We start from the raw sequence: 20,141 nt of genomic DNA, 5'->3' as shown, positions 1-20,141 counted from the left end.
TTATAATTAGGTGTATTTTAGATGTTGATACGTTTTGTTAAGATTTGGTACATTTTCTTCATGTGATCTGGTACAATTAGCAAAAGCAGTGTGACAACCCTGGCCTAGAGGGAAGCAATCATCGGGGAGTGCCAGCAATCTCATCCAACGCCGATTTACGTAAGCCTTTTTTGCTGTAGAATTCACATTTAGGGTCCCAGATGTGCTCTTTTTTCCTTACCAACATCAAAATCTTTTCTCTACATCGACACCACATTTTCAAACCTTTTTCCGTGATGTCATAGCGTAAACAAGGTAAAAATGTATCCCAGTACTGAGTGAAGAGCAAGCTGTTCCTTTGGTCGTCGTCAGCATCAGCAAGTGTTGACATCCGATTTACAAAGTACAAACTATGGCGCGCAGTGACGACCACACTTTGCTGCTCATTATTAACAAGTTACAGGTTTGTTAAGACGCTTTGCTTGTCTTTATGCTGTAATTCCTGTTCTGTGTGGCTTGTCATCCCTGTGTTGTGTGTGAATGTTCCGCTGTGTCGTGAGGCTACCGCTGCTGCGGCCTCAAGGAACCAAGTTTTGTCATACTCTCACTAGGGCTCTGTTTATGCCTTCAGTACTGGGAAGTATTTTTGCTTTGAGTTTTTATTGTGATTAGACCATTTATTGACATCAGAAAGGGTCTATGGAGGTCAAAGATTAATAGCCACAGTCTTCACTATTTTAATCCCCCACGTAAGTTTCTGAAGCTGTATAATGTCACCAAATAGTAACCAGAATGAATATGAAAATGCGTCCTGATATTGAAGGGGTTTAGGTAAAATGAATATATATTTTCAGTAAGTTGCATCCTTCTGATTTCTGAATATAATTGTCATGAACCTTACTCTTCCCCAGCAGTGCCCAGCAGGCAAACCCTGGCTAGAGTTAGTGTTGAAAGTGGTGTGGATTATGCCCCCCTGTGAATGCATGGTGAGGATGTGGTGTCTTTCAGGCCCTTGGGTGTGATGAACTAGAGACACTGGAGCCCCAGTGGGTGCACTCAGTCCTTGTGTCACCTGGCAGGACAAGACAGAACCTTCTCAGATGGGTCATTACTCGCCTCTCTCCTAGTGAATACTCAAAATTATCCTCACTGCCCAACCATGCACAGGAACAAAGTGAGTAGTGTGTGTGTGTGTGTGTGTGTTGCAAGGGTTTTCATCTAAGATAAATGTCAAAGACTAATAATTGTCTTCTTACCATTAGCACCAGGGGACGGTGGGCAGCAGACGGTAGTTGAAGCACTGCTCCAGTCACCAACTAGGCTCACACCCTCTATTGCAGGTCACGGACGAGTGTTTGAGCGGTGACAGGCCGGCCTGCAAGACCTGTGGGAAGACAGACATCATTGCCGTTATATTATCAGCTTACTTTTCACATGAAACAAAAGATATGATAGTTTTTACTCATTACTAATCTACCTTCTTTCCTAACCCAGAAATTCTTCAAATCTTGATATGCGTGGGGATCTGCCTGCCAGGAGACACAGACATCGTTGAGGTGTGTTGCTGCTTCAAACCATCATTGTGTTTACCATTCAGTAATAATAGGTCATTTATATTGATCATGTGATGAGCTTTGAGTCATGTCAATTGTATGACCTTTAAATTTAGTGATTCACTTATATTGAAAGGTTTTCTCCTTGCCTGAAATAATGTAACAGTCTTATTGATGATTTTCTTCTTACAATCTGCCAAGAACTTTCCTAAGTAAGTAATCAGTTATTGCTCTTTAATAATCAACATTTTGTGAATATATTGATTACATTATGATATTCTGTATTTACTGTTAGATCACCTTATTATATTTGATGCATTTCAGTACATACTACTTTGTGTGATTTACATAATGTCTTGCATGACCAGGGATCAGCTCCCGAGGTGACACAACTCAAGTTTTGGAAGACCTGTCTAGACGTTATTGAACACCTACAGGACTTTTCTCAACCAAGACACAAGGAAAGGATTGACCCTCAGGATGCAGATCTGCTTCTATCCCACCTGGCTCACTCATCTCACCTGCTTCCTACCCTCAGGGTGAGCACCATCATGAGACAGATCAGTTAGGAAAGTTGAAGGTTTAGTAACATGGAGAGAAGTAATAACTTGATTATTTAGCTATGTATATACATAGCAACAGTAAAGAAACTGTATAAAGTCAGTTGCTCTACACAAGGTAACTCCTTTCTCTCTGTTTCCCAGGAAGAAGTAATGCTGGTGCCAGAGGACTTGCAGGACAAGTACCATGCATGGTGCCGGCAACAGAAACACACACCCGTCTCTGACTCTTTGAGGAAGGTGAACGAACAGCTTAGCAGAGAGCAAGAAAAACACAATTATTTAGAAAAAGTAAGTTTTGCTTACTTGATACTTAAAATTCAGCTGTGATAATAATGGAGCTTAATGCACAGATTAATATTCTATAATTAGTATATGATTCATAATATTATTCTGTAGTGTAAGGCGATACCTTCTGCCGAGGAGCACCAGAGTCTGCAGGCAAGTGTTGAGAAAGCCTTGTCCAGCCTCGCCAAGGAGCAGGAGGTACTGCGGGATGTGTACTCCACCCATATCGCCCCCTGGACCACCTCCTCCACCCAGCTGGAGCTCCCAAATACTGGACCGCTGGTGGAGGAGGCTGATTCCAAGCTCTCCACTTTACTCAAGGTGGAGGAACTTTTTTAAGTTTGTTGAAAATGATGTGATTCTGAATATAGTTGTTCATTTTGATTAGTTTGTTAACTATACTGTATATGTGCATCTTATAGTTTCTCTCTTTCATAAGGAAATAATTTCTCTTTCCAAACTTAGATGACAATGTGTAACCCGTAACAGGCCCTCAAGACCTCCGAGGAAATGCTCGAGAATTGTGAGAGGCTTGAGGAACAGAAGAAGGCCATCCTGAGGGAGGCACAGCACCCGTCCTCCATCACCACAACACTACACTCCCTGGTGGCCAAGGAAGGCAAACAGGATGTATGACGGCCACCTTTCTCTCTTCTCTTCTCTTCTCTTGTCTCGCTGCCCAGTATGAGCCCTTGCTGATGTGAAGAGCAGCTTTTTTGTTCCTTTACTAGGGATTGTTTACTTTACAAACTTCATGGTACTTTATGTTGATCAATGGAAACTAATGAGAAAGTATTGAAATTTTTATATTAAATAGTTATATTAATTATCTCGGTTCACTACAACTTACACTGAAGGTAAATAAAAGATGCAAGGTAACATTAATTCTGTGATGCAAGATAGTACCCTGTTAAACTGAGAAGGCTTTCTGTAAAACTGCATTGGCTTGTATTCTAGTACAGATAAAATATTTACAATTTGTAGAGCTTTACCATGGAGTACCTTTAGGAAATAGTGTCATTCCTTATGGTGCATCACATTGCCTATCCTTCAAATTATAGACTGTTCCTTAGAGCATACTTGTGTGAACGTCCAAGAGAAGCAAGGAGGTATTGCCACATGAATCATTTTACTGTGCATGGTAATTGCAAGTTGGTGTATTCAAAATAAGGAAAAGGTGACAACGAGGCTACTGTCCAAACAATGATGAGTAAAGTTGTCACAGGCAGCAGGTTTATTTTGAATTTCACAACCAGTGTGGTAAACATCTTTGTTTTGACATCTGAAAGAACCACACTCAGTGCAGGAAGGTAAATCTGCTGTTCTGAAGCCATCACACTCAGTCGGTGGTTTTCAGTACAAGAAGAAGGTAAATCTGCCATTCTGTTCAGTTGTCTATAGAGTTGCTCATTCTCTTTACATGTACAGCATATTAGTTTTGTTCTCCATGAAAACGTACCAGTTATAGACATCCATTAAACCAATGCACAGGATGTTTCATTTGTGAAATAAGATGATGATAATGAAGATAAATTGGTAGAAGGGAAACTAATTGAAGGCTTCTTAGGGCAACACACAGGTGCCAACAAAAGCCATACACCAGATGAAGTTACTCGTGATGGTGGTGGTGTGTGTGGCAGCTGCAGATGGAAGAAGCATGCAAGACTGGAACAAGTTTACCAAACACTACAAGGGAAATACACACGTCAGTGATCAAAGACTCAAAACAACTATGTGGCCAAGACAATACATTAGTCCTTCATCACATACAGGCAAAAATATGGATACAGGAGCACTTTCGCTGACCACTGACAAATTCCATGGACTGGTGGGCATAAAGAGCAAAGATGCTACAGAGATGCCAAGGCATCATGGCAGAAGACTGGGTCTGCTTTCCCAGCGAGGATACCACCACTTGAAATGCTTACTAAATAAACACAGATGTAGAGAACAACAACAAAACATCAGGCAAAGCAAACCATCATTCATCCCTCAACGACCAAATGCTGCTTCTTTCAATTTAGTTCCACCTGGTGCAGTTACTAAAGGAGAAACATTCTCAAGGCAACCTGAAAAGTATAATCACCAAGAAGTTTATCTCCCTGATGGCTCAGAACTCTCATTGACTGCACCATCTCTCAGTCCCCTGGCTGCTGCATTAAAGCCTGACAACAATCACAAGGGTGAGAAGTGGGTTGTGAAATGTCAAATAATCAAGAAAAGGATGGCACGTTCTGTCAAGAGTGCATCTGTCCAAGATCCACTCATACATTCACACACTCAACAAGAACAGCAACACTTTGTACCAGGGCCAAATGAAGCTGCTAATGAGATGACAGAGCCATGATTGAGGAAGGAATTACTCAAAGAAATCTACCATCCAATTCTCAACCAGAAACAGTCCCAGATGCCATGAATGAAAGGGATGAACGTACCAATTCATATAACAAACCTCCTTCTATATTACTTGGATCAAAATTCTTTAACATATTACGCAATATAAACTTGGATGTTATAAAAAAGATTCTGCAACTTGTCAAGAAAGATTCTGACATAAAATCCTTTAAGAAATTAATGTATAATCTAATATTGCAGTATCCAAATTTAAAAAGCACTATCAAGAAGATCCTTGAAGAAGTGAATAAACAAAAGCATTTGAATATTTTGAAGACAATATTCGTATACATTATAGACTTTTGGGGGATTCTTAGTAGAGAAGGGGAAGGTTCTGAAACATAGGTGGGCCACTCAGCCACAGCCCACCACAACACATGATGCAGATTGGTTCAAAAGGAAACATTTCTGAGGCAAACTTCAAAATCATTCCTAAGGTAATTTTGTAAACACAGGAAAGGAAAGAAATTCAGCAAAACCAATTGAACTTTGTGATTTCCTCTCAGTAAACTTTATCAATTCACAGCAAATGTCACTGAAATGGAAACATATTGTTGAAAAAGTGTTAATCACGGCATACTATGTGAAGGAGTTTTTAATCAAGCATACTGAAGGCAAAATAAATAACTAAACACTTTCTGTACTTTTCTATTGTCCCTGTAACCCAACTGTTCACTAAACAAGTAACTACATTGTATCAGGAATTCTGTGAAGTAACTTTAGGATATGAACTGTAGAATATGAGGTAATAAGAACACAAAACCCATTGAGTTGAAGAACACTCAGATAAAATAAATATGAATAATACACTTCATTAAAATAAACACATGATGCATTAACTCAACCTGAACACGAACAATGAAAATAGTGCAGGGGAAATTAGTTGACTTAGGCATGAGAGAGAGAGAAGGCTAGGGAGGAGAGGAGCTGCAAGGAAGAGGAGGCCAAGGACGACGAAGACGAGAGGGAGGAAGATAAGGTTTCAGTGCAGCCACGCGAGAGGAAGGACCGGGATGGATGACAACGGAAATGCGGATGAGGAAGAGAAGACACAGGAAACAGAAGAGGTGGGCGTAGGACAAGGAGTTACGAATCTTGTCCTATGGAAGCTGGATGTTGCGCCCGACAGCCAGCCAGCCACCACCCACAACGCACTTTCACCCGTGATTGCCCACCCGTTTATGACGACATGCGGGTAAAATTATATGACAAGCGAGGTAGGTTGCTCTCTCTCTCTCTCTCTCTCTCTCTCTCTCAGGGGATGTACATGTACGTACGAATGATATGTCCTCAGTGTCGAAACTTGAGTTCTTTCGAAATTGACAAGCAACAGTAGTAGTAGTAGTAGTAGTAGTAGCAGCAGTAGTAGTAGCAGTAGTAGTAGAAGTCGCATGCATCTAATTACTCTCTCTCTCTCTCTCTCTCTCTCTCTCTCTTCTAGTAAATTTTCTCCGATTCATTGTGAAAGTAATCAAACCGAAGCAGTAAAGTCAAACTAAAGACAAATTGAGCTCTAGCACGCCCCGCCCCGCCCTGCCCCGCCCAGTCCCAGCCCGCCACGCACGTCACGCCAGCACAAAATACATAACGTTGGTGTGGATTCTTCGTCACTCACAGATAAACTTGTCCACAGCAAACGAGAATACGATCCGTCCACTCACATATTGCTTCGGTGATATATAAATATTTAACATTCAGCAACGAAATGCATTAAAACTACATTAACACAGGCGCCTTCCTCATAACGCCACTGAAGACAGACACATTTCATTGACTTCACATATACCAAAGAAAATGGGGTCTGTTTTAACCTCGAGGCCCTAAGCTTATCTGCTCGTCTTCTTCTGCATCTCATCTTCCTGTCCCTCCTGTTTCTCATCATTTTGCTCCTCCTCCTCCTCTTTCTCATCCTTTCCCAACTCCATCTCCCTCTCCCGCACCTTACCTTGTCTTGCATAATATGTTGAGGCTATCTGAGCGGCGCCACGCATCACAACAACAGAGATCACTAGCGCATCACGAGCGGGGAAAATACTGACGAACAGATGAGCGGGGAGTGAGTCAGGGATCGTGTGGTTTATGTTCATTGTGTCGAGGCTTTGTGAAGCAGCGGCCATTTTGAAGTCACTACCCACCACTCAATTGTCTTACGCCTCTATTGTCCTGTAGGTAGCGTTTGGTGTTAGTGGTGCCTGCCTGGTGATGTTTGTTGTGGTGTTTGTTGAGATAATGGCACATGGCGAGTGTTTGTGTTGTGAAATGGATAGATAAAGGATTTTTTTTTTTTTTTTTTTTTACTTTGTATGTGAATATCTAGTTAAGGACAGGCTTTAAAGGTTTCAAAATAGAATAGTTATAAGAATAAGCTCAGTAAAGATATTCAGTAGAAGGAATGACAACAACAACAACAGCAACAATAACAACAATATCAACAAGGACAGCATCGAATTTCTCTCCCTATCTCGTACAATCTTGCAATTTTGAGGCGCTTCTCAGTACACAGCATCTCTAAGGACTCTGACGGTGGAGCAACATGAATTACGATCAACCTTTCTGAAAATAAAGGACCGTATTCTCAAACATTTCAGGAATCTTTCGCTTCCATCATTTCAAACACGTCAATATAAGGACTGTTGTGTTTTCAAGGTGATTTCATGGCTCTAGAAATAATCTGATAAGAACTCTGCATCATCACAAGAGGAAAAAAACATAATAGCCAGACTAATCATCTAGGTGGCCTTTGAAAATAAGTTTGAGACTAGGAAGCGTTTCAAAACACAGCCAAGGTTCGCGTGTTGGTTTCGCTCCCACGTTTCCTTTCGAGCGGAAATGCTTGTGCTTGACCTTGACCTGATAGCACGTTGTAGGGGTCGAACATACAACTGACCTTTCCAATTATCAGGTTATTTGTTTTTGCCTTCAGATGAAATTGGAAAACGGTCAGTGATGTTCTTAGTAATGCTTTCTGAATGTGCAGGAACCATCAGCCGTGTCCTGTGTCTTGCTTTATGCTCCCTCTAGCTACGTAGTTTCTTTCCACTGGTTCTCTTGTTTCTTGGTTAGGAATTCTATCCGGGATTTCCTCACCGTTCAATATTTATTTCACACGGTACGAAAGTTGATTAAGGTAATGATACTGCTTTTCCTTCTTCATTGTGTCCCTTACTCTTTCTCTTCGTTTCTCTTTAACTCCTCTTGCTTCTCGTCTTTCCTCCTACTTTTCTTCTTCCTTATCTCTCTTCCTTCTCTTCTTCATCTTCATCTCTCCTCCTATACTCTTCTTCCTTCTTGTCTTTCCTCCTACTTTTCTTCTTCCTTATCTCTCTTCCTTCTCTTCTTCATCTTCATCTCTCCTCCTATACTCTTTTTCCTTCTTGTCTTTCCTCCTACTTTTCTTCTTCCTTATCTCTCTTCCTTCTCTCTTCATCTTCATCTCTCCTCCTACACTCTTCCTCCTTCTCGTCCTCCTCTATCTACACCAACACAACATTAATCCTCTCATTCCCTCTCTCACCAGGTGCCCATCCCTCTCTGGCCAGCAAAAAGGTGAAGCTAGGCAGTAAACACGCTATGTAATCTTGTAGGCCTCCCACCTCTGATCCCCCACACCCATGGACCTTCACTAATAGCCATTAAAACTATTCCTTCACTTGTTTTGTTTCTTTTGTTTCTTTCTTTTTTATGTAAGAGGGAGAATTGCCAAGGTAAAAAAAAAACATTAAAAAAAACGACCCACTGGAATTGCAGTCTCCTTTGATTACTTTCTGAAGTCTTTGTTTTGAAGTTATCCCAAACCTCTAGTCATTATTGTCGATGTGTCATGTAATTCAGTATCTGAATAACGTATCAGGTGACAGACAAAGCACAGTCGTTACTTGTGCATGCGCCTCAGGGACTCGCGGCTCAAGGGCACAAACACAGATATGCGTCGCTTTCAACAAGAGCGAGGCGAGGCGAGGCGGTGGGCGACATGCGAGTATAATAGGAAAATGAGTCTGCGAGATTCCTTAGAAAGGTGCCAGTAAACATATTCCCAGAAGGACGCGCTGGACACATTCGGCGGTTACATAAGCAGCCGGCAGAGGAGCTCGAGGGTAGGAGTAAGAATCGCTGCAACACTTTTTTTTTTTTTTCTTTCTTTTTCTTTGGCAATGTATGTTCTTAGAAGTCTGCGTGTCCTGACGCATAGATGGCAAGAGTCCCCGCATACATTAAGGTACAAACGTTGAGTAAATTTAAATGAAGTTGTTGCGTTATGTTGCATCCTGATGTAACCTTCTTGTCATTTACTCTTCATTTCTAATTCGCTCTTGATCTTGTTTCTAAATTAAGTACGTACCGCCTTATCCACACAGACATTCCGCTGGAGTGCCGCAGTCTGGTTGTCATTTGTTTTTGAGACTACGTAACAGAAGAGTACAACCCGCAGCGCAGGACCGGTTTTAGGTTAATTCCACTGGCATCAATTTTCCCGCACGATGTCTGCTGGGGCGTCCATTAGCTGCACAGGGGCCGGCCAGCGGAGAGCATTAGGTCTATCTAGCCTGTACTCAGTGAAGGCTGAGTGATTGCCAACGAAGTGCACCAGCAACCACTGTAATAAAGGCCATGCCATTATACCTTGCGCTGTAAGAAAGTGTTATCCGCAGCAATTGATTGGTTGATAGATACACTGACTGACTCATTAAGTAACTGACTGACTGACCGACTGGGTTTTCACGCCACAATAAACTCACCACTGTGTCCCATGAAGCCACCGGACACCAAACCTCCCCGTGGCCCGTACTCACTGACGCTTCGCTCTTGCACCACGACTATTTTCAAAGGCCACAGAGATCATTAGCCCGATAAATAATGTAGAAAACTCGTTAATTTGCTTCCATAACATCAAAAATACCCTAAAAAACGACAGATACAGCCAAGGAATACATAAAGAGTTCAGTCTTCTTTGTGCAGAGCGCTGGAGGAAGGGCACCGCGACCACTGAGGCTCCACCGCCCTGCCAAGGTGACTCCCACAGCGGGGTCATTGGTACTGTACAAGGATGGAAAGGTACTATACGTATTGATAAAAACTCCAAATTAGTTTATATCATGTTCCTAAGTAATCAAATGACAAACTCACTAACTGACTGACTTAATGAATGAATGAATAAATAGACGTCTGATTGAGTAACTAACTGCTTGATTAATTGTTTTAACTGATTAACTAAATGAATAACAAGCTAAAAATTGACTACATACACCCACAGTTGTCTTCTCTCCTAACACATTGCTCACACACACAAAAAAAAATTTATTTATGCAAGAAAGGAAGCCTGCCAAGGGCAATGAAAAAATAAAATAAAAAAGGCCTACTTTGATTGCCAGTTCCCTTAAAGATTAATAGAAATACACTCAGCATTTACCTCCACCGTCACAATAACTTAACTCAAAACCTGGAACACTGACACAGCTCAGACCTAAGAATAAAACCCCTGGAGGAACAAATGACACACACTCCTTACCACACAAACCATAAGACTTACCAAACCATTACCAAATACAACCCTCTCAACCTTGACAGTCCCTCCACATCAATAACAACTCCCTTAACTCTTTACATTAGTCACCTGAAGCCCACCTGAAGCCCACCTGAGGCCACTAGAGAAGGAAAAAACCCAACCATCGTCACACCTGAGACTATATTCAGAAACGACTTGCTTTCTCACCACGGCAGTTTTTCAAGTCCCAATAGACAACTAGCCGCGTTTTCGAGACAGTTTATCTTTATGATGAATTATAAATCTTGCTAATCTATCACCAGAACCATAAAAGATAGCCTTAGAAACATGAGTAACTTCAACTAGAGCCTTTGAAACTAGGCGTCGTGAGAGAGAGAGGTTTTCAAGACAGTTCCTCCTTATGGTAAACTATAAATCTTGCTAATCTATCATCAGAATCATAAGAAATACCTTTACAAACATGAGAATTTTAAACTACAGCCTTTCAAAGTAGTCGTTGAGAGAGAGCAAAGCGTTTCTGAATACGGATCCTGGAAAAACCTTCGCGGGCGTGGTGAAGTCAGGTGTACATACGTGTTACCGCTTCAGGCAGGTACTGGGTATTGTCCGGCGTGTGTGACTGTGTGTAACTCTTCGTCTTCATCTTCCCGTGACGTAAAGCCCTAACCGCATCCTTCCCGCCACAAACTTCCCCGAATGCAATGGCGATGGTGGTCGCTTCTATCTTCCCGTTACATTCGCGTATTCCTGTCACCTCCATACCCTCTTGTCGCTTGTGTCTCTGTACTCCTATCTGACAAACTATGCCAACCTCTTCAATACTGAGGTGCATTTTTATCATGATTTTGGGGTGGGATTAGACGATTTTAGGTGCATTAGAAAGGGTCTATGGAGGTCAGAAGATTAATGCTCACAGTCTTTACTATTTTAATCCCCCACTAAGTTTCTGAAGCTGTACAAAATGAATGAATATGTAAACGCGGCATGGTACTGAAGGGGCTAAAAATACACCAAAGAATAGTTCACAAAATAAGGTTCTAAAGCGGAACAGACTTGGGACTTTGGAATCGATACCAACACAGCCATAAACTTGAAGGTGAAACTGTACAAGTGGAAGATAATGACAGACTGCAAGCTCTATGTGTTTCTAGTAATCTCTCTTCTTATATTCTTTGACGGACAGACAAATAAGAGAGAACAACAGGAAAAACAGAGGAAATCCAAGTGCAAGGAAGAAAACAGCAGGAAACACAAGACGAGGAACAAACACACAACAAGACTAGCTGTGGACTTTACGAGGCTATCATAGCGGAGCAGCAGGGAGGCGCCAGGAGGGAAAGTGGCAGGGGCAGGGGAGGGATCTGCGATGGAGAAGACAGTAGTGGATGGCAAGGAGGATTAAGTAAGGATGGGTGAGGATGTGGAGGGAATATACTATAGAGGTAATCAGTAAGGAGGGACCGCTGGTATGGTAGGATGAGAAGAGTGTGTGATAGATCGAGGATAAGAAGGATGATGGGGTATGTGCCCGTATTCAACAACGCCTTCCCCTCTCAGTACAATTTTTCAAGGCTACAGAGACAACTAGCCAATCTATCACCAGAACCATGGAAATACTCTTAAAAACACGAGTATCTTCAACCGGAGCCTTTGGAAAGCAGTGATGGTGAGAGAGCAAAGCGTTTCAGAATACTGGCCATGGAAGGATTAGGTTGTCAGGAAAGGAAAAAAATGGGGAATGGTTGAGAAGATAGCGATGGCTGTGAGGCGCGATCAGCCGTGATGTAAGACAAAGAGGGGAAGATCGAGGCTGGGAGAGGAAGAGGACCATAGTGTTAGCAAAAAAGAAATAGCAAAAAAGAAGAGCGAAGAGAAAAAAAAAAAAAGGAATCATGTGAAATAGAAACGTGAGAGGGAGGAGCCACTTAACCAACACACAAACACACACACATACACACACACTTGATATTTCACACACATTATAGTCTTACTTGCTCCTTCGTATGGAAAACAAGGTACTCTCACTGTCATTACCTTTACACAAGACTCACTAATTAAGTCAGGCCGTACAGGTGTGTGTGTGTGTGTGTGTGTGTGTGTGTGAAGTACATGCATCCGCTATGTAACCCAAATTCCTGGTTCTTCGTTCCGTGCCTCTCGTCCATCTCGCTCTTGGGGTTGGTTCATGAGGAGACCAATAGCGAAACCTGTTTGTTGGGTTCCATAAATTCCATCTCCGTTTTCTCCTTAGGTTTCTGTTGTCTATATTTTCCTCCTTTTTCTTCACTTCTAAGTTTCTAAAATTTTCGTCTCTCTTCTTTTGTTTATATTAATGTTCTTACTGTTCTTGTTCTTGTTTTCGTTCCTCTTCTGTTGTTGTTCTCAGGTTTATTTTGGTATGCCCTGATCTTCACTACGTGCGTTTTCTCTCTCTCTCTCTCTCTCTCTCTCTCTCTCTCTCTCAAGTAGTCCTTCCGCCTTTTCCTCAGCCTTCCTCGCCTCCTTCCTCCACCCACACGCAGATCCATCTTTTCTCTGACGGCGTGGGGAAACACAGCACCTTTTTTCACCAAGAGAGAGAGTAAAGGTTGCGGCGATAATTAAACCCAGCCCCTTTGTTCCTCCCTTCCTCCCTAACCTTTGCAGCTTTACTATGAACAACAGCTATAAAAAAGAAGCAACAGAGCATGGATTGAGAAGGAAGGAAAAAAATTATGTGGAGACGAATCGTTGGCGTTGGCGTTGCGAAAGATGAGAGGGTTTACATAAATGCGAGGCCGAGGAGGAGGAAGAGGAAGAGGAGAAATACAAAGAAATACAAAGAAAGTCCAAACAGTAATAAAGGTTTTTACTGAGATGTTGAGCAGGAAGAAGTGGAAAAGGAGAAAGAAGAGGAGGAGGAGGAGGAGGAGGAGGAAGCGCATGACCTGTTGATAGTAAATACTTGCTAACGAATAAGGAATAAAGAAAATAGCAAGAAGAAGGAGGAGGAGGAGGAGGAGGAGGAGGAGGAGGAGAAAGAGGTCATCTCCATTATGTTGAAAGGAAAAAAAATATGAAAGCTCAAGCCAATTAATGATGACAAAGAGGGAGAAAGAAAAAGAAAAGAAAGTTAAGAAGAAGAAGAAGAAGAAGAAGAAGAAGAAGAAAAAAAGATGATGATGATGATAATGATAATGATGATATGATGAAGAAGACGAAAAAGTAGAACAAGAACAAAAACAAAAAGAAGAAGAAAACAAGGAAAACAAGAAGTAGAATATGAAAAAAATAAAATAAAATCTTTGTACACCACCACAACACGTTTCTCCCTACCACCACCACCACCACCACCACCGTGACGTCAGACCAGAACACCTCGTAGAACCCGCCGCGAACCACTTGTATAGTTATGAAGCGCCAAACAGGACCTACCAGACTCTCGCTTACCCCCTAACCTTTGCAAACAAACACACACACACACACACACACACACACACACACACACACACACACACACAGAAAAAGTAAGCTAGAAAAACAATGTATATAACTACGACGCAGATTTATTTACGTAACCAATTTATAATAATTTTTTCTTCCCTTTTTGTCTTCCTTTTTATTCTTTCTTTTCTTTCCATCGCTAATAGGAAAGACGAGTCCTTGAGACGCGCCAAATAAAGACGATTAGCGATACATCAACACTGAAGCGCATATTATTAAAAAGAAAACGATGATCTTAAGTAGGCTTGCCATATCAGGACAACCACTATATCTGGAGCATAATTGTGAAGCTAAAATTGAGTTATGGCGCCGCAGCAACAGACCAACACCACAAGGACACGAGGTGCTAGAATCATGAGCCCATTACCTCCCCAGCGACGCCTGACTGACTCCTTGACTGCTAGGAACCACTGCGCGTCTTGAACCTCTTTGTTCCATCATTAACCCTTTCAGTACTGGGACGCATTTTCACCATGAGTTTTGAGTGTGATTAGACGATTTTATTGACATTAGGAAGGGTCTATGGAGGTCAGAAGATTAATGGCCACAGTCTCCACTATTTTATTTCCCCACGTAAGTTTCTGAAGCTGTTTAGAATCTAATGGTAAGCAGAATGAATAAGGAAACCCGTGGTACTGAAGGGATTGAGATGACTTAAAACCCGCAGAGATGATTTGTCACGTTTTCCATTGATTTCCTTCCCACTGATGGTGAAGAATCCTTGCTGAAATATGACTAACCATGGAAACACCCTCACACCTTGATTAAAGTCACTGTAACCTCCACTAAACATGTTAAAAGTCTGTCAAATATACTACTAAGACTTTTAACCACTTAAGTAGCATGAAGTGTTTCCATATTCATTCTGCTTACTATCTGGTGATTTCATACAGCCTCAGAATCTTGTGTGAGGAATTAAAATAGTGAAGACTGTGGATATTAATCTTCTGACCTCCATGGATCCTTCTTAATCTAAATAAAATCGTCTAATCACACCCAAAACTCATGGTGAGAATGCGTCCCAGTACTGAAGAGATAAAGAACACCAGTGCAGAATCGTACTTGCAACTTTTCTTTTTTTTATGTGAGAGGGAGAACTACCAAGGGCAAAAAATTGAATATTAGAAAAAAAAAAAAGGCCCACTTGAATTGCAGTCTCCATAAAAGAATCAAAAGAATTAGTGAAAATCCCGCGCGTCCATTGCTGTGCCAAAAAACCCACCTGGCACTTTGTTGGAACCTCACAAACATAATAAGATAGAGGGAGGTGTATAAAGTCGCCAGGCCTGTACACGTGACAGCTCTCATTATACAACAGGCTACACGTGACCATCTATATCCTCCTACCATCTTTAGCCATAACTTTGTAGAATACCTTAGCCCCCTTCAGTACCATGCCGTGTTTTCATATTCTGGTTATTCTTCAGTGATTTCATAGAGCCTCAGAATTCATGGGGGGATTAAAATAGTAAAGACTGGTCATTGATCTTCGTTATGCAAATAAAATCGTCTAATCATACTCAAAAATCATGATAAAAATGCGTCTCATTACTGATAGGATTAAAGCTCTCTGTTGACCCGCCACGAGCACAATACAAGAAACATAAGAAACGCAAAGTAAATTACGAGGAAATAAGAGGAGATGGAGAAGGAGCGGAAGAGACGTAGATAAACACACGTATAAATAAAACCCAAAAGGACGCTATACGTTAAACTATTAGCAGTATTAGTGTAACCTTTGCAGTAAAAGCCTGATATATTAAGCCGTTTTCTAATCCAGTGAGGGCGGAGACACAGAGGGAAACCAGGTAGAGGAGATGGCCCTGCAAAGTACTCCCAGCGCCACCTATACAGAAAAACTCGTGTAGAGAAAAACCTGTTTATCCACATCCACCCTTGGAACATGTACTGCCGTGTGTCCTCCCTCCTTCCCTCCCTCTCTACCTACTCATCTACCTGCCCTCATCTGTCTCTCTTCCTCCTCACACTACCCGCTGCTCCTCAGACTCGGCCATCAGATATAAAGTATTTTATATGCCAAAATGTGTTCGTGTTCTTTAAGCTGAGAATAATCGTGTTTCAAAAGGTAATGTATTAAAAGATGCAAATGCGAGGAAAATTAGAGCATACAGGAGAAGAAAAAGCATTATTTTCACTGCATTATGATCAGTTTAGTGTTTCAGCGAAGTATCGTGTCGTGTCTCGCTGGGGGAATAAGAATACAGAGACGGGATTTCCCAATGATCTTGTTCCTTGCCTTTTACGTCTCACCTGCGCAATGAATTAGGTAGCAGTGTGTTCCCCGCCCAGTCATGGAGTGCCAATGGGTCGCCCCAGTGCCTCACGGAAATCCCAGCGCAGCCACCAGGAAAGTGTTGTGTGCAATAAAAGGTAAAATTGAGTAAGCCAAGGGCGATAAGTAAAAGAAATCGCGTCATGTAGGAAACGAAAACCAATGTGCGACAGAATTCAAGGTCGTATTTCGATCCTATGAAACACAAGATTCGTTCCCTACACCTTTTTTTTTCCCTGTGTGTGTGTGTGTGTGTGTGTGTGTGTGTGTGTGTGTGTGTGTGTGTGTGTGTGTGTGACTGATTCTTCACCACAGTCCCATAAAATTTTGTTATAAGAGGCGGTTAGTGTTACGGGAAGGTGAAAAAAAAAATGAGGAAGAGAAGGAGAAGCAGGACAGCGACGATGACGATGATGACGATAACGAAGAGAGTGACTGACGCTATCGATGGAAGACAATAGCGTTAAGGAGGGCGAGGACAGCGAGGACGATTGGAATGACCTACGGTAGAATAATGAGGCGAGTGTTTTTATGGTGGAAGTGTTGCCTTTATATACAAGCGAGCAGCCGGGTCCTGTAGCAGCGGACGGCGGACAGGACAAACTCGGCACTGCTACTAACATTTCCTGCTCTAAGAGATGACGATAGTGATGATAATGAAAGCAATTAACAGAAAAGGAAGGAGAATAATATTACCGTCCATCTGCCTCATGCAAGACTTCAAGAGCAACACAAACACTTAGAAACACGAAGGAAATATGAGTGATAGCAATGAGGGAGATTACTATAACTATGGAAGAGGAGAGGGGAAGGGGAGGAGGATGAGGTGGAGGAAAACATCGCTACAGCAAACATACACAGGATGAAGCCAGAACAAGAATAGTTAGTTAACATTCAAGGTCATCGTGTCCTTCCCCTCCCCCTTTCCTCCCCTTCCTATCGCACTCCTATCCCGGCGCGCCTTCTCCCAACCATTATTCCTCCCCCCCCGCTGCACCGCCACCACCATAATAACACCACCACCACCACCACAACAACAACAACAAAAACAACAACAACAACAACAACTACTACTACTACTACTACTACTACTACTACTACTACTACTACTACTACTACTACTACTACTACTACTACTACTACTACTACTACTACTACTATTACTACTATAGCGGTGTCAGCAAATGTCAGAGTCCGATGAGCTTCTTGCGGCGGGCGGGCGTGGCCCTGGGGAGAGGTGCCGCGGCGCAGGTCTCCCAGGCGGTGCCTTGCGGTCCGTGTTCCGTGGGACACCTTGAAGTTTGAGCGTGCGGAAGGGGCGGGCCTCGGAAATACTAATATTAACAGGCAGGTCAGCCCTCGCCACAGCTGCCTGCCGGCCGCAAGTCAAGGTCGACATCGCTTCCTCTACAAAAGGAGTCGAATCCGCCTACCGGAACAGTTCAGTCCATCCTTGTCTATTGCCGAGGTGAGTGTGTCTCCTCCTGAAGCTCGTCACTACAGTCTATTGACGTGTCTCAATATAATGTTTACTTTTCTGCATCAATGACAGTTCCTCTGCGCTTCATGTTGACTGAGTGTTACCAGCACTGAGTGTCACTCCTGTGGACGAGTGTGGAAGACAGGCGGAACGCTCGGACAGTACAGGTGGAGGAGGTTGTCTTCAACGAACAGGGAAATACAAGAAGTTGAAAGTTTGATCCGTTTGTCTCTCTGATCAGTGTTTTCTCGCAGATGATGGTGCGGTGGTTGCTGATGGCGGCAGTGGGCGTGCTGGCGGCGACTGCTGCGGCGCAGAACACCGATACTCCCTCCGACGAGAAGAGTTCCTCCCCAGGACAGACTCGCCTGGGGAATGCGGGCGGCGGTCAGGGCGGGTCAGATGTGAACACCAGGTTCCTGTCACTGGGTCAGCTGGCGAACGTCGGCCAGACTCTGGTGAACAGCTTCCTTGGCAACAATCGCCCCAACAGACCCGGAGGAGGCTTCGGTAACCGACCCGGTTTTGGCGGCAACTTCGGAAATAGACCAGGCTTCGGTGGAGGCTTCGGGAACAGGCCAGGCTTTGGTGGAGGTTTTGGCGGCAACCAAGGTTTCGGTGGCGGCTTTGGTGGTAGCCAAGGTTTTGGTGGCGGCTTTGGTGGTAACCAAGGTTTTGGTGGCGGCTTCGGTAACAGGCCTGGTTTTGGTGGTGGTTTTGGTGGCGGTCAAGGCTTCGGTGGAGGTTTTGGTGGTTTTGGAAACAAGCCAGGGCGGTGCCCCCCTGTGCGGCCCCAATGTCCCCCAACAAGAAGCTTCTCCCCTCCGTCGCCGTGCAGAAATGACCGGCAGTGCAGCGGCTTCGACAAGTGCTGCTTTGACACCTGCCTCAGGGATCGCGTGTGCAAACCTGCCCAATGAGTTTAAGTTTATATTTGTATATTCACGTACAAAGTATTTGTTAGTTACAACATTTTCTTTTTTTAATAAATTAATGAAATACATATGCAAGTCTGTTTGTGCCTACAAAGTACCTGTTTGTGACGGTCTTTCAACAGTCGTCCACAATAAATGATTCGCATGTGGTGTGGTGTGGCTCAGTCCCGCGGTACCTGTGTCTCTCCTGCCGCCGCTGCCTGGCTGCTATGCTCTGCCCGTGCTGACAGGAACACAGCCCAGCCAGCTTCGCCTTCACCACTCTGCGGGAAGATGAACACCAGGCTTAGTTATGATCTCGGGAGCCACACTGGATGCATCGGATAACCTTGTTACTTTACTAAATCAATGATCTTCCCACACTCCCTTGTTAGTTAGTAATCTCCTTTCTCCATTGACAGTTTGCTTAAGACCTTGGCAAATATCCTTTCCTTGTAAAGAAAATAGACATGACGTGTGTTCATGTAAATAGGAAGAATTTGAGGAAAAAATAATACAAAAAATACTGACAAGAACAAACAGAGGGAAAATTGACCCTTACGAGGTTATTCATGGAAGGCACCACACCACCACACCTCAGGCACCACACCACCACACCTCAGGCACCACCACACACTCGGCACTAACCACTTCCTGCGCTACACGATTTTGTTGAGCAGATCATCATCGCAGTAAATAAAGAATAGACAGATAAATAAATGAATAGATCAATAAAGTAATGAATTTTTCCTTTTGCTGTCCTTTAAACATTCACCAAACAATTATACCAACTTCTTCATTACTCTGGTCAGCCTGTACCAACATTAAGAACACTATAAGGAAAATAGTGTAGTAAAATGGACACACAGAAAAAAGACAGATTAGAAGGTTAACTTTATCTTTTCAGTGTTGTATTATCATCTTTTATCAATTTTAAAGTACTGGATCACATTTTTACCTTGAATTTTTTGTACGATTAGGCCATTTTATTGACATTAGGAAGAGTCTATGGAGGTCAGAAGAATAATGGTCACAGTCTTCACTATCTTAATCTCCTTACTTGAATTTTTGAAGCTGTACAAAATCACCAAACAGTAAGCAGAATGAATATGAAAACGCGTCATGGTACTGAAGGGGTTAAGTAGAAATCCTTTGAATAGAAGCACATTAAAAAAGATTGTTATTTCTATCTGGTCTCTGCTGCGTCACAACACTATTCAAGGGATCAGTGCAGATGTGAGTGGCGAAAAAATGACGATAATACAACACTGAAAAGATTTAATTAACCTTCTAATGATCTAATCCCTCTTTTTACGCGCGTCCATTCATACTATTTCTTTCGTTAACCTAACCTAACTTAAGCTAACCTAGTGTGAGTGGCGAGAAAGTTACAGACGGCTATGAGGTCACTGCAGTCAGAAAAATAATGACTAGCGAAGGTTAGGATTTGAAAGACCCTTCAGAAAAGCCTCATTACCCATCATGCCTTGCGCCTGTGACCTTTTTTTTCCCACTCATCCCATCCATTCACCTTTGACCTTTCCCTGCGAGATAAAGAAGGAAGGAAGGAAGGAAGGAAGGAAAAAGTTACCTCGAACCAACGGACTTCCCCGCACCTAAGAGGGTCAAGCGTTCGGGATTTCACCTGAGAGATTGAGGGTCTGGGAGAGAGTCTGCGATGCCCTCCTCCTCCT

At 42.8% G+C, this 20,141-nt stretch overlaps 2 protein-coding genes and 1 long non-coding RNA gene across 3 annotated transcripts; 2 read left to right on the top strand and 1 right to left on the bottom strand.

Moving 5' to 3' along the window:
- Positions 1-324: 324 nt before the first annotated feature.
- Positions 325-5,411, top strand: LOC123519581. The gene is made up of 8 exons (XM_045281005.1): positions 325-442; positions 988-1,153; positions 1,474-1,535; positions 1,901-2,071; positions 2,237-2,383; positions 2,492-2,701; positions 2,870-3,749; positions 3,948-5,411. The coding sequence occupies exons 1-7, from the start codon at positions 392-394 to the stop codon at positions 3,014-3,016; spliced, it is 954 nt and encodes a 317-aa protein (XP_045136940.1). The 5' UTR covers positions 325-391; the 3' UTR covers positions 3,017-3,749; positions 3,948-5,411.
- LOC123519585 lies at positions 434-6,995 on the bottom strand. Its single transcript, XR_006679059.1, has 3 exons — positions 6,720-6,995; positions 1,236-1,363; positions 434-1,051 (listed from the first exon to the last, which is right to left on the bottom strand). It is a non-coding gene; the product is annotated as an uncharacterized LOC123519585 (long non-coding RNA).
- Positions 6,996-17,260: 10,265 nt separating this feature from the next.
- Positions 17,261-18,536, top strand: LOC123519584 (glycine-rich protein 5-like). Its single transcript, XM_045281007.1, has 2 exons — positions 17,261-17,521; positions 17,788-18,536. Exon 2 carries the CDS (start codon positions 17,788-17,790, stop codon positions 18,451-18,453), a length of 666 nt encoding a protein of 221 aa, XP_045136942.1. The 5' UTR covers positions 17,261-17,521; the 3' UTR covers positions 18,454-18,536.
- Positions 18,537-20,141: the final 1,605 nt, after the last annotated feature.

The sequence above is a fragment of the Portunus trituberculatus genome, chromosome 45, assembly GCF_017591435.1.
Source record: "Portunus trituberculatus isolate SZX2019 chromosome 45, ASM1759143v1, whole genome shotgun sequence".
Lineage (NCBI taxonomy): Eukaryota > Metazoa > Arthropoda > Malacostraca > Decapoda > Portunidae > Portunus > Portunus trituberculatus.
Note: the sequence above shows the minus strand (reverse complement) of the source record. Positions and strands in the feature narration are given on the sequence as shown.